At 34.4% G+C, this 15,441-nt stretch overlaps 1 protein-coding gene across 1 annotated transcript in view; it reads right to left on the bottom strand.

Annotated features, from left to right (window-relative positions):
• rpap2 (RNA polymerase II associated protein 2) overlaps nt 1-15,441 on the bottom strand; it is a 157,745-nt gene that overhangs the window by 29,294 nt on the left and 113,010 nt on the right. Inside the window, exon 11 of the mRNA XM_028811438.2 lies at nt 599-667. Coding sequence (XP_028667271.1) covers nt 599-667 — 69 coding nt within the window. The remainder of the gene's footprint in view (nt 1-598; nt 668-15,441) is intronic.

The raw sequence follows: 15,441 nt of genomic DNA, 5'->3' as shown, positions 1-15,441 counted from the left end.
CAATTTCAGTATGTTCATGCTATACCACATAATTTATTCTGAAACATTCATTATCCTTGTTCCCTTCTGCCTTTTTCTATATTTCCTGTAATTCCAGATTTTGACATTGGATGCCTCTGTTTGTCCACTGTCATTGAGACTATAGCTTTGCTAAAGATCTTGTTCAAGTTGTTAGTGTTAGCTCTCTAATATGTAATTTCGAAGTATTTTGGTCATGTGAAATTATCAAATGTATTTTCCCAACTAATGTCTTCACAGTTGTATGGAACTTCTGTTTAGAGTATCTAACACAGGCATCTACTTGTGCAGCCCTGTAGCTAATACAACTGTTGATCCAGGAGGAGAGCAACGGAGTAGAAAAATTATTTCACAAAACAGAAGGCTTTCCTATTTCACTAATGGTGATATGAGTTAACTAATCAAAAACATGAAAAAGTTGCATTTTTAATCTCAAAACAACAGAAATGTGTTTTTGAAATTCTTTGTTGTATGTGACTACAGCCAATATTTCACAGTACTAATAGTTGTATTGGGTAATTTATAGTTAAATTTGTTAAAAGAATCCATATGTAGTCATAACTCATTAACAAATACTTACACAGACAGGAGGATAACACCAATTAAAGTCCATTCTAAATTCTTATGCGTAATATTTGAGTTTGTAAACCTGAAATGAGAAAAGTACACATATATGGTCAAACAGGGTTTCATGTAATAAAAACAGAATCATTAATATGTGAGAAACTTGGCATGAATAGACAAACTGATAAAAGACTTTCATGACTAAAAAAATAAAAGAAAATTAAAAAAAAAAAAAAAAATACATTCTATAGCAATTGTTGCCCAGTTCATTCCTGGGGTACTACTGTGGCTGCAGGACTTTGTTTCAAGCAATTTTACAGATCTAGGTCAGGCTTGTGTCTAAAGGACCCAATTGTTTAATTGGCTAGCCATTTTCCCTTCTGTTATTTTGCATTGAGAAAAGTGTGCTACTATGATATTTCCATTCAGAAGTTTGTTTTTGCCATAGCTTTAAGCACCTTTATTAATTTCTTTTTAATTCACCTTTTTCTATGGATTTTGCTCCCTTAATTGTATCCAAACATTATAGGACACAAATGCAAATTATACAGAACTAGCCAACCCGCAGCATAGCCTACGCCTAATTATTTATTGATGGGTGAACACTTCCTGAACGACATAGTTGTCCAAATGGGGTGGGTTTGAGGATACGACTGTGAGTGAATGAATAGATGGAACTCTGGAGAGAGCAACATACAATTGTCCGTGACTGAAAACTGGGTTTGGCAGATACAGGCATATCGTTTTGAAAGTTTGTCCCTGTGCCTTATTAATTGTCATTGCAAAGGCCAATCTAACAGGAAATTGTCTGCGTGTAAAAGTAAAAGGCAAATTTGGATCTGATGGGGTCAGGGATATCCGGGGAATAAGGACAGTTTGTGAGGTAGGAGCGGCGATAGTTTTACACTCCAGTACATTGCGGTGAATGCTGGTAACAGTCCTCTAGTGCCATCACAGAGACTTCTTGCTGGCATGAGGTTTCTGAGAAGCATGACGACTGAATCTATTTTAATTTTGAATTTATGCAGAGGCATGCCAGTGGGAGTAAGACTGTTAAGAAATTCTTCGGGGAATGAAACTTGATCTGCGGGATCGTCTGTGACGATGGAGGCAATGCTGGTGAAAGTTACTTCGTTGGTAGGGATAAGTTTCAGTACTTGCTCATTAAGGTATAGCGAGTCTTTGTTGGTGAGGCTTAATATAGCTCGCGTACTAAGTTGTTCCGGAGTCACAGTTGAGAAGTCGATGTTGTCATATAGTTATTGAATGGGATCAGAAATAAAAGGAAAACAATGTGAAGGTAATGGACGTGGGAGGAGTGTTAGAGTTGGCAGGCGGGGCTCTGTCGTGCGTGCCATGGTCGGCTGCTTAGTGAATTGTTGCTGGGTGGGGCTCTGTCTTGCGTGCGTCTTGCTTGTTATGGACTTAGTGAATTATATACAGTACTGTGCAAAACGGATAACGACCCCAAACATACAACCAAAGTCATTAAGAACTATCTTCAGCGTAAAGAAGAACAAGAAGTCCTGGAAGTGATGGTATGGCCCCCAAAGAGCCCTGATCTCAACATCATCGAGTGTGTCTGGGATTACATGAAGAGACAGAAGGATGTGAGGAAGCCCACATCCACAGAAGATCTGTGGTTAGTTCTCTAAGATGTTTGGAACAACCTACCAGCCAAGTTCCTTCAAAAACTGTGTGCAAGTGTACCTAGAAGAATTGATGCTGTTTTAAAGGCAAAGGGTGGTCACACCAAATATTGATTTGATTTAGATTTCTCTTTTGCTCATTCATTGCATTTTGTTGATTGATGAAAATAAATGATTAACACTTCCATTTTTGAAAGCATTCTTTGTTTACAGCATTTTTTTTACACCTGCCTAAAACTTTTGCACAGTACTGTATATAGATGCTAAAGCAAAGTAGTACCTACTTGAGTGTTATCTTCATTTTTAGTAATTAAAAGCATATGTCAATGATTCTCAAATTCAGTCCAGTGTAACATTTTAACTTCAGGTGTTCATACCAAACAACTTCCACTTTTAACTGGACTGCCTTTATTAAAATAATCTGTTATTCCCCAGTTTCTACACTCTTTGCGTCATTCCAGAAACTACTAAATTTTGTGGGATTGGAAAAGACGTTTTGTGTTAAACTAGGGTGAATTATTTTTCCTTTCCATGCTTTTTAAAATTTTGATTTTTTTAATCTTTTGGTTATGTAAGCATTTTCTTAATAATTAATGGGCAAGTGAATGATGCTGAAGCAGCTGCTCCTCTTTAGCATTCTGTGTCATTTGCACTGGGGTTTGCAATGCTCATCACTAATTGTCAGAATTTCAACACAATTAAGGAAGCTAATTTCACTTAAAAAGGTGAATCAGGAAGAATATGGTAAAAAAAAATTAAGAATGTAAAGCTATGACAAAAAAAAACTGCATTTCTTCTGGAACATTTTTCAGAATGCAAAATGTGAGAAGAGAAAAGACTAGCTAAATGTATAATTAGATCAATTAGAAGAAATACTGGCCCTTTGATTTGTTATGCAGGCTGGAATGTAAACCTGTAGCCACACTAGTACCCCAGGACTGAACTTGAAAACCCCTGATCTATAGCATTCTGAACATTCTGTAAAGCTTAACATTGAACGAATTTGTCTTTAATAATAAATAAACAACATAATATTACATTCTCAGATCCACGTAAACCAATTCAAATTTGCGGAGGGCTGGTGTTATCCTTGCACTGTGCGCAAGGTAGGAACCAGACCTGGATAACATGCTGGTCTATATAGCAGGGCTCACTCATAATACACACCCAAACTCACACATGGCCAATTTAGAGGTCCAGTTAACTAACCCACACATCTCTGGAGACTGGAGGGGAAAACCGCACTGCCTAGATGAAAACCCATACAGATATGGGGCACACAGGCAAACTCCACATGGATGACCACCAGGCACAGGATTTAAACTTGGGATATATCATAAATATATTTTTTTCTATTCAATGGCTCCAAATGAAACATTGCTTATTTGATTTTAATTTTACTGTGAGCAGCCAAGGTATTATACTGGAAATGCCAAAGCTACCAGTTCAGTCGTTACTACTAATTTAATATGCAATTTAGAGCAAAATCACCTAAACTGAGACGGCTTGTAAAAATATATGACCAGCTGTACTACTGTGATTTGTATTTTACTTTAAATAGTATCTTCTGAATAATTCTAAATACATATTTTCCCTTTTTTACAGTATGTTGTAATAATGGAAAAACAGCATTTCCCCTATGATGTACATTGATCAGCCACAACATTAAAACCACCTGCCAAATATTGGACACTGTGAGCATACCACTGTAAAAGTGACATTGTGATGCAAATAACTTTTTTTTTCATTGAATATTTTTTACTGTTGTTCAGTGTTGGCAACTCCATCCCCAATTAAAGCTCGTTGTAACCAAAACTTTCTTATTCTCATTCTCCATGAAAACATAAGATTAAAAACTTTTCTTGGCCATAAATATAAACAACATGCAGTAAATAACTCACACAAATTGAGTGTTTTTTTAAATATATTAGTTATTTCTTTATGTTCAGTTCCATTTATATTATGGATTTCTGTTACTGCATTCCAAACTTTCCTCTTAAAATTGCTGGGTCAGGATCTTATTCACTTTTTGCCTGTTTTTATAATAAGAATGTTATGACTTGAAGTATTTAGCTCTGTTGAACTGTTCGCAATGCTACATTTTTTTAAGTTGTAATTATTGTAAAAAGAAAGTGTTGCAAAATTTTGCAATATTCATTATACATTTTAGAAATATAAGTGAATTTCTAAAGCTAGGGAGCAATATCATTTCACACCTTGTGTACTAGGACCAGTCCCCCTTTATAGATCATAGTCAAGAGATGAGCTGTACAATTCTGAACTGCCTAAGGCATCAATCAGTGAGTTTACATGTACAGACATAATCAGGTTAAGGTGAATAACCTGGTTATGGCAAAAAATTGGTTTCTTAATAATCCATGTTTACATGCCCAAGTAATCTTCTGGAGTTTTCCATTGGAAAAACACTTCAACATCTTTAAACTGTGCAAAAAAAAAAAAAAAAGTTAAATGTCATCCATCAGCCACCGAGAATTTGAAAAATAAGCATGGCGCTTGTGATAACTTTGAGTTTTATCAATATGTTTAGTCAAACTGACACTTTTTAAAGTTTTTTCTATTACTGTATTGCACTGTTGGCTGTGCGATTGAGCACGTCAAAAGACCAGGCATGTATACTTTTTGCCATTAACCAAGTGCTATTAGAATAATAATAATAATGTTTGTTAGGTTATCCGTTACCTTAAAAAATAATTGGGTTACTTAAAGCATGTTACTTTTTAAGATGTTACCCTACTATTCTTGAAGTTGTATTGCTAAGTTTAGCAATATACACTCAGCTCCACAACATATATTTAGTTATTTCTGAAATATTGAGACATATTATTTCAGCCTGGAGAAGGAATAATGTGATTGGCCAAGCATTTGCCACTGGAAGTGCATTTTGTGGACACTTCTACCTGTGGCTGTTGAAAGTGTGCAACACATGTGCAGGCTGACAGAGTGCAATGGAAATGCGCAGACTACAAAATCCTTACTGGTAACCTGGTTAAGGGTTTACAAGGCCACATAATCGGATTATTCACAGAGAAATCTACCTCTGATAATCAGGTTTCTCAGATTCCAATAACCACATTTCTGTAATCAGAATAATGGTTTGCATGGCATTTTGGAAATCAGGTTTCTGTGAATAATCTGGTTAGTCAAGCACATGTAAATGTGCTAAATGACTGACAAAAATGTTAACACTGTTGAGCAAATCATTAACAGAGAATTGAATGTTGCTATTTGAGACTACACACATTATAGGGAGATAAGTGAATCCATGAAGGACTACATACATTATATGGAGATAACTGAATTCATTCTTCATGAAAAAATAAACATGAGAAAGGTCTGTGCACACTTGATGCCAAGAGTGTTGATTCCTGAAATGAAGTAACACCACATTCAGTGTTCCAAGGAGAATTTTAAGCTAATGAATTCAGAATTGGAGAAACGTAAATTAAAATAATTACAATAATAATAAGATGATGTTTCATAGCTAGGGATAAAAGTTGAAAGCATCACCATGACTCAGTATCCAAATAACACTCAGAACAATGGATTCGTTTTCTCCAAGATTATGGATAAAACTGTCCACAGTACTGAGGATTATAGTCCTTATTCACTGCATGTCTGAACGGGCTCACATAACATCTTAATACTACCCTTAATGGCTCTGGTATTTGTAGTAATCGATCAGAAAAAACGTAGTCATCCATCCCCATTCTCCTTTACAAGAGTGCTCCTTATCACAATACACAAATAATAGTCTGCTCTGTGAGATACCACACCCACTATTCTCCAGAACATGATAGCCACCTTTTTGCCACTCACAAGGGTTAAACCACAGAATGCACAATGCCAATGAAAAATGCATCCATTTAGCTGCAGAAATGTAGAAACGAGATAGAACATTTTATTTGAGTGGAAGACAAAAGCATTACGAATATTGTTAAAAGTAAATAAGTACATTGTTCACAGTGATTATACTGGAAAATTAAATCTGTTTGGTTTGAATTGGTGTTTCTCTTAATAAGTCAGGCTCAAATTTTTATTTTAATTATCCATCATACATTACACACAAATCCTAGAGTTAGTTTATATGTATATCATTAAGAAAATGTTCTATCATTTATATTTTGTTCAGAAGATTAAATGGTCAGCCATATAGTACTCCCTGAATATATTGTTTATTTCTCCTTGTTCAGCACATTTTGAAAATGGAAAAATATTAATTTCTGTATTGATGTTTCAAACTTATCTTGTGCGCATATGATGAATTACAATATTATATGCCTTTTCAGCATGTTTGTATTATGAAATAAAATCATTTATGTAGTAGTTGTTTGATTTCCCATCTGGTCAAGAGAATGGGTTTTGTTTTGAAACCTTTTTATTTGTGTTACCTTAGTAATGCTACAAATAACAATATTTAATATTTCAATTAAAAACTGAAAGCATTAGTCTAAAGATACTCATTATTAACTGTTAGTCTAAATATTAACATTAATCGCTTCAATTAAAGTAAAAACGTGTAGTTATTGGAATGAGGCAAATACATTTGCAATAACTAGTAGAGACTAGATTGTCTGGTCAGATTTATTGCATTAAAGACTATTTCCAAAAGAAAATATTTTCACATTGTTATTTCCAAAAAACTAAAATTCAATGACTACTTAAACAACAGTGGCTTACTTTTCAGAGCTCTGCATGTGAGAATAGCAATAGACTATGATCACCTAAGCCAACCTATGAAAGGGTTAACACCAAAACAATGTATTTAAGTTTTATGTCTCTTAAAAATCAGAAGTAAAACTCATGTTTAGAGTGCAAATGAGTGTACATAGGAAGTTATACTGTTGTATTTACTTAGAATAAAGGCTTAAATGGGAAGTTAGACTGGACTGTCTACACTGAATGAGTTGAAGAAACTTGTGGTAAGAGGTTAAGAGATGACCGTACCTTGTAATTACCTATATTTGGCAATAGACTTCCACTAAAAAATCCACTGTATCCAAAAATCCACTGTAAAAACACCTTTTTAGCTACTTTAACAAAGTAAAAACATCTCTAAATGGAATAAAAACAACTCTGTCAAACATACACTGACCACTAAGTGGATGAGCACATCAGTAAAGAGCAGGAAAACTACTGATTAAATTCTAATTATTATTTTTTTTATGTGGATGTATGCATTGTTTATTTCAGTAAACTCAAAATTGAAAAGCTTTCTAATGTTTATATAATTATACTTCTTAAAGTATACTAACTTAAAAATATATTGAATCTACCTCTTCTTTTTAATAGCATTGTCAGTAATAAACAGCAGTTTGCAGTGCTTGACAAATTGATACTGACAGGTAGCTCACATTTAACATTCTAGCTAATCTGCCATGAGGAGTTACAATGGAAAAGACAGCTCAAATTCACAAGGGGTAATCTTGCAAAATACCAGTAAAAGCAGCTTTATTTCTGTGCTCAACAAGAAGCCTTTATTGATTAGACCATGGTGAAGTGTCACTCTCTTAAAACCACTGGAGTGGTGGAGTGGTGTCCGGGTTATCTGTGTCAATTAACTGAACTTCTGTGTAAGTATTGATTGGCAACAACTCAACACTAGTAATTGCTATCAAAATGCCATTTACAGAGCAGGTAACTACAGGACTTGGAAAATTTCTCATTTATATCAAAGTGGATCTAAAGATGCATTTTCCCTACAGAATTTGTGGTGTGGTAAACAGTTTTGCTTCTGAAAGCAGTACCCTTTAGATATACCACCCAGAATCATTGTTGTTAACTGTTAAACAGTAAAAGTTTTTTTTTTTTTGTGTAGCTTCCACTTTTAAAAGAAGATATTCTGCAGGTGTGACTCAATGCCTTTGTTGGCAACCAAGGAAAAATCCAGACGACATTATAGAAAGTCTCACATTAACACTCCGAACAAGAAAGCGTTATAAGAGTGAGTGGTTCCCCTTGTGGTAGTTGGAACAATTCACAATCTTTCCTGCTATTCACTAATTAGTAGTGCAGTTCAGTGCAAACGTCTGGACATCCCTGGTCAAATTACATGTTTTGTAGTACAAAATAGTAAATAAACAAACTAACCTGACAGCAAACAAATTAAAACAATGGCATTTACATAACAGTATTAAAGTATAGTTATGAATTCTTTAAAGAACTAATCAAAAAAAAAAAAAAAAAAATTGGCATAATACAGAAAAAATACAGAAAATTTATTAAACACAATTATGAGTGAGAAAGATGTACATAATGATATATTTGTTATATTCTAATTGCGCACTAGAAGAAAAGAAATATTTTAAATGATTAAAAGAATTATTAAATATCCAAATGGTCGATTTTTCTGAGAAATCATATTTATTAACCAGCACAAATAGATTATCTCATTGCTTTCTATAGAGTTTAGCAAACCTGTGAATCATTAATGGTTTATATCTGAGTATTTAAAAACAGACCACTAATATAAGATAAGCATACTACATATAATAATATATTATATATTAAAATTATGAACTTGTCTGGAAAAAAAACTGTGACGTAATTAACAATAAGATTTTTAAGAGTAATAATGTTCTGGTAATTCATTCCATTTTAATGACATGTATCTTTCAGATCCTTACAAGTTTTACACTTTCAAAATACAACAAAAAAAAATAACACTAACAGATAATAAGCAATATTTAGAAAGATATGCTGTGTTCCAGCAACCCTTTTATAAAAGATCAACATCAGTGACTGCTGCAAATGCACGTGGATATGACATACTGTTGCATTTAAACAGAGTAGATGAGAATTCAATTACATTAGAAGAAAGCAAAAAAAAAATCTTTAAAACTATATAAATGGAGAAATAAGCTTGAATTTCTAAATTTCAAAGGGAAACAAACTGGCACAGAATGTTAGACACGTTTGTTACTTTTAACAACGACCATAAATGTAGCATAAATCTTTATGAAGATTTATCTAAAACTATACATTGACATAAGCAGGGTGTAAAATGGAGACAAAACACTGGAATAACTGCAACATACCACACATTAACAAAGGTAAAAAAATAATATATCTTAGCCTGAATATTTATTCCAACCCTTCTTTTTCTTTCAGTTATAAAGATGATTAACTGTACAGTATTCTTTATATATTCTGATTTTGCTGACAGCATTTTAAAATTAACCTTTTCTTCTTTCACAATAGAACACTGCAAGTTCTCCACAACCAAAACAATGACAGCTTTCAAATCAGACATTGTTGTAAATAAAGTAAACAAGTTCTGCTAATTGGTCTAGTATACAGCCTAACTAAAATTAGGCTGATGGCATACAGAGCATGGAATATAAGCATGAAACAATCCTTGAAATGTAATCTTTCAAGCATTAAATCGGAGAGAGTGGGGTCTAGCAAATACGTTTTTTTTTTTAGAACGGTTAATAGTAGCTGCATTTATAGTGGACACTCCAGATGAGTTTCTTGAATTAATGTATCTGCTTCATGCAATAATTCCGGGCACACTTCTCTGCCATGGATGCCCATGATCACAACTTTGACTAAGACAACAGTAGCCACCCATAGATGCATGCTGGTCACTGCACTTTGCTTGCCTCAGAAATCCTGGGACTTATCTCCCCATTGCTTTAAACTGAAGCTGCTAGTGAAAGGTCTCTCAGTGATTAATTTCAACACTTACTTTATACTAAATAAATGAAAAAAAGTAGTAACATAATATATTTAGTGATGAAATGATTATTATTACTTATGTTATTATTTAATTATTGTCACATTGCACAATATATTTTTATTTACATATATAATTTTTTTTTTTTGTTCTTTATTTCGCCTTATACAATTTCATGTATTAGTAATTTGTTAGTTTTTGCATACCCCTTGGGGTCAGAGCACAGGGTCAGCCACTGTACAGTGCCCCTGGAGCAATTACAGGTTAAGGGTCTTGCTCAAGGGCCCAGCAGAGTAGGATCTCTTTTGGCAGTGACGGGGATTCGAACCGGCAACCTTCTGGATACCAGCACAGATCATTAGCCTCAGAGCCACCACTCCGCCCCATTATTTATTAATTTATTTAAAATAGTCTGAAATATTCCTCCATAAACTGCATGTTGTGCTTAAAAATGAAAGTAATGTTTTCATCAACAAGACTGATTTGACCTAATTGATTTATAATTAAAAAGGCTCATTGAAATGCCAATGTTCTCTTTTTAAGTCTTTCGCACTGTTTAGTTTTTAGCTATTATAAAGTTTGTCATGTTTTTGTATTTCTTGCTCTTTCTATTTGATTCTGATTATGCTCAGTCATTCTTTGCAAGGTTCTGCTTAAGTCTTATTGATTGGTAAATAAGCTAACAGATCAACTGTTTCTTTTATTTTCATGCAATCTCAATGTGTTACTGCCTATTGTTTTGTCCTGTCTACATATTCTCATAATCTACTAATCTGTCCTGCAATTTCAAGTTCATCTTCAAACAGTGCTGCCCATTTTTGCGGCATTGATGCACAGCTTCCATTTTCACTAAGAAGGTAAGAATAAGTACACAAGATGAGGTAAAGTGTCCTGACATTTAATATCATTCCAATATAGAGGATGAGCAGGACAGGAGGCACAATACACAATCAACGGGACAATATTGTGCAGATGCATGAACAAAGCAGACAAAGTTAAAGATGAAGACCGTTTACTGTATAACCTCACTACAAAATATGAAGTATAAGAGTTCTGAATTTTCCAAAACAGTGGTGGGTTCATTAGTATATATCCACAGGAGTAAGAGCTGGAAAGGTTAATAACATAAGTCAGTTTCTATTATTACAAAATAGTCACATGCTCTAACTTATAATAAACTACAGTACTTGCTTAAAGATAATACATCAACTGCTTGGTCAGTTTGGTGGTTTAAATTTACTCACTGACAAAAGGAAACAATATAAATTTTGCTTCTGAAAAAATGTTAAATTTCTATATACATATTTTAATTTATAATTTAGATTTATTTATACTGAATTATAATTTTCTTCTAAAAATATCCCAAGTACAATAAGCAGTAACAAAAAAAAAAAAACATTCAATATGAAAGAACATTTTTCAAAATATATCCTTTTCTTTGGTCTCAAACAACTTTTGATTCATGAGTAACACATGCATTTTTCCACTTGGTGTCAACTCGTGTACCAAAAGCTAAACCACTGCATCTTGATTTTCAATCACTGACTACATTTACAAGAAAAAAAAAAGAAAAATACATCCAGAATAAAATGATTTAACTAAAATTTCAGTTAATGCCACACACTATGTAACTCTGTCTGTTCTCCAAGGGCCAGCTCAAACATCTCAGTTTTTCTAAACAACTACAAACAGGCATTTGGGGATTTCTGAGAGTGGCAACTGTGCAAAGCAGTGTCCCTGGGGTCTTCTCCACTGAAATGACTGAATATCTGAAAATTGGAAGGGGTTGAAACTAAGTGTTTCTTTTAGAAACCAATGGAGGAGAAATAAACTGAAACTACTTACTGTGCCCTGAGCCTTCGTGTTCATTTGCTATCTTTATCTCTCTCTGAACACATTAACTTATGAAATCATCTCACTGTCACCTCAAGCATCAAAGTGCACAAAACAGAGAGATCACTGATGTCAGTATTAAAATGCTGTTATAAAATCGTATACCTTTGCTTTTTGTTTTGGAGTTGACAAAAATTGAAATGGTCAGATAATTAGTGGTTTATACTATATCTTTAATAACACTGTTTTTATATGTAGTACAACGTAGTATTAAATATATCAAGCAAACAAAATGATTTGAGTTTCATACAATTTTTTAAAATTATATTTTTGTTTTTATTGATAAATCCACTCCATTAACAATACTAATATATTTCTTTGTAAAGTGTAAAATTCATGACAACAGAATAAATAAAAATACAAGCAAACTCAAGTTTACTTAGTTTTCTTAGCATATATTATTATAAACACCACAAATTTACAGTGAATGGGGGGCTTTTAACAACTTTCCCATACAGTAACGAGAAAGAATGTACCATACATATGCCGATTCACAAACCCATTTAATTCAATTCAATGTCGTAAAGGCCAGTGCCTATCCTAACAGCATCTGGTACAAAGGAGAGAAGAACAACCCAGGACAGAATACTTGAACACTGCAGAGCACACATACACCCACACCAGGACCAATTTATAGTTGCCAAATAACCTAATCTGCACATCTTTAAACATGTAGAAGAAAAACAAAGGGAGAACATGCAAACTTCACCTACATAGTTAATGTTCTCACTTCTGCCGTCTGGCAAACAGTACAAGACCACTTCTATCCACACTGATCAACAGAAAAAGACACCTCTTTAAAAAATGCACTGTGTGTTTTAACACTTTTCTGTTGTGGCCAGCATTAAGTTTTTCAGCAATTTGTGCTATAGTAACTCTTCCATGAGCTCTTCTGTGGCTGATTGGTGTATACATCACTTCAGAGCAACTGGTTTGAATACATCAGTTCTTATATATATTGATTCAGATATATACATTTGATTAGATACATAAAATACAGTGGATATTATTTTGACATTATTTTTCTCTCCAAGCCGAAAAGAGCATGTCAGGTCATATTGAACATCAAGAGTTTCCCCATAACCAGGCTGTTAATCAGTGGCATTACACTAAACTGCTGAAGTGTCTGTGGGAAAGCATTAGGTGGAAAAAAGTGACCTGTGCAGTGCATACACTGCTGCAACATGTCAGAACAACTGCACACATCACATTGTCATTCGAAGAGTTTTTTTTGACTAAAACAGTGATGTTGTTGATTTGCATCCCCAAATTCGCCAGATCTCGCTGCTTGTGACTTTTTTTTGTTCCCAAAATTAAAATTGAGATTGAAGGGAAGACAATTTGATAATAAGATAAAAATACAGGAAAAATCGCAGGAGGCACTAGACATGGTTAGAAAAGATTAGGACAGGAAATGTTTCTAGGAATGGAAGAAGCACTGAGACAAGTGTATTGCATCTCAAAGGGAGTATTTTGGCGGTGGCTAAAGTTGAATTACTGTAAGTTTTTTTATTTAACAACTTTCGGAATTTTTGGGTCATCTATAGATGACTTATAGTATATGGGAGGATGTGCATGGGTTATATTCAAATACTACTACCTGGAAACAAATTCTCCCGCATATACCAAGGGACACCTCAACATACCATAGTTGGGATACATTGGTTTGGATACATACATTGGCTTCAATACATCCATTCAGGTATATACACTGTGTTACATACGTTTAGTTAAGTTTATCATCTTAGCTTTGTTTATTATCAACATTGTTGCCCTCATTGTACATTTTTAACCCATGAAGGATATACAGTGGCCTCTGCAATGTTTGCGACAAATCATAAAATTCAAATTTGATTAAAGTGCATATAGCAGACTTTAACTTAGGAGTTTTTGCATACATTTCAGTTGTATCATGTAGAAATGACAACACTTTTAAAAATGTCTACATGATCCTCTCATTTCAGTGCACCATAATGTTAGGACATAGCAATGGTATGTATATTAAAGCAGTCATATTTAGTACTTTTTTGCATAGCTCTTGCTTACAGTGACTGCTTGAAGTCTATGATTCATAGACATCACCAGGTGCTGAGTACCTTCTATGGTGATGCTTTACCAAGGGCCTAAATCAGCCATCTTTAGCTCCTGCTTGTTTAGGGGTTTTGTTTTCCTCAGTCTTCTCTTCAGCATATGGAAGGCATGCTGAATTGGATTTAAATTGAGTGATCGGCTTGGCTATTCTAGAATTCTTCATTTCTTAGCTTTGAAAAACTCCTGTGTTGCCTTAGCAGTATGTTTCGGATCATTACCTTTTTGTAGGATGAAGCACCTCAGAACTCATTGTGCAACTGCCATCAACAGTTGCATCATGAATGAAGCGTGGCAGACTTGGGACAGCCATACATGCCCAAGCCATAACACCATAACACCCCCACGTTTAACTGATGGGGAGGCATGCTTTGGATCTTGGGCAGTTCCTTTTCATCTCAACACTTTGCTGTTGCCATCACTCTGATACAGGTTTATCTTTGTCTTGTCTGTCCAAAAGACATTTTTTTATGGGTTCTTTTAAGTCCTTTTTCACAAACCATAATCTGGCCATCCTGTTCTTGTGGCTAACTGGTGGTTTGCATTTTGCAGTGTGGTCTCTGTATTTCTGCTCATGAATTCTTCTGCAGATAGTAGTCTCTGACACGTAAATACACTCTACTTCTTAACGACTGTTTCTGATCTGTCAGACAGGCCTTTGGGACTTTTTCTTTACCATATTGAGGATTCTTTTGACTTCAGGAGTGGATGTCTTTTTTGATCAAACAGCCCCTTTATGATAACTAAGCTCACCAGTGCATTATTTCTTCTTAATGACATTCCAGACAGTTGATTTAGGTAATTCTAAGGTTTTACCAATGTCTCATATGGTTTTAGTCTTGCTTTTCAGCCTCATAATGACTTCTTTGACTTTCACTGACATATCTCTTGTCCTCAAATTTAACAATGGTAACTACAGAATCCAAAGTTTAGAAGCAAATCTAGGTATCTGATGCCTGCAACAATAAAGCAATGATGTACACCTGAGTAACCACAAACACCTGAGGCACCAATTGTCCCAAACATTATGGTGCCCTGAAATGGTGGGACCATTTATAAAAAGTGTTGTGATTTCTACACGGTGTGACTGAAATGAATGTAAATACCCTTATATTAAAGTGTGTAATGTACACTTTAATCACTGCTGAATTGTTTGATTTGAAATTTTAATCTTTTAGCAGAGGTGTAAATCAAGGAAAAATGTTTGTTTGTCCCAAATATTAAGGGGGGCACTGTAACTGTCGGGTGAAATGATTTTGCAAGCCATCTTGGTTTGGGGTTCTGGTTTCCAAAGCACTTTTCTTTTCTTTCTTTACTTAAACAGTTTACAAAGATCCCTGCCTCCTATGTTTACTTCTATAGTTAAACTGCCCCTTCCCCTCGCAGCAACTACAGTCACACACACAAACTCACGCACCATCTGATACACACACTATTGATTAAGTACGTAATTTCTTGCGTTAGGTGCCCAGTGGAGGCCATGCAGTCACATGGCCTTGGAACCCCTGAAGATTTGGTGTTTTTTTTCTTTTT

Source organism: Erpetoichthys calabaricus, chromosome 10 (assembly GCF_900747795.2).
Source record: "Erpetoichthys calabaricus chromosome 10, fErpCal1.3, whole genome shotgun sequence".
NCBI lineage: Eukaryota > Metazoa > Chordata > Cladistia > Polypteriformes > Polypteridae > Erpetoichthys > Erpetoichthys calabaricus.
Note: the sequence above shows the minus strand (reverse complement) of the source record. Positions and strands in the feature narration are given on the sequence as shown.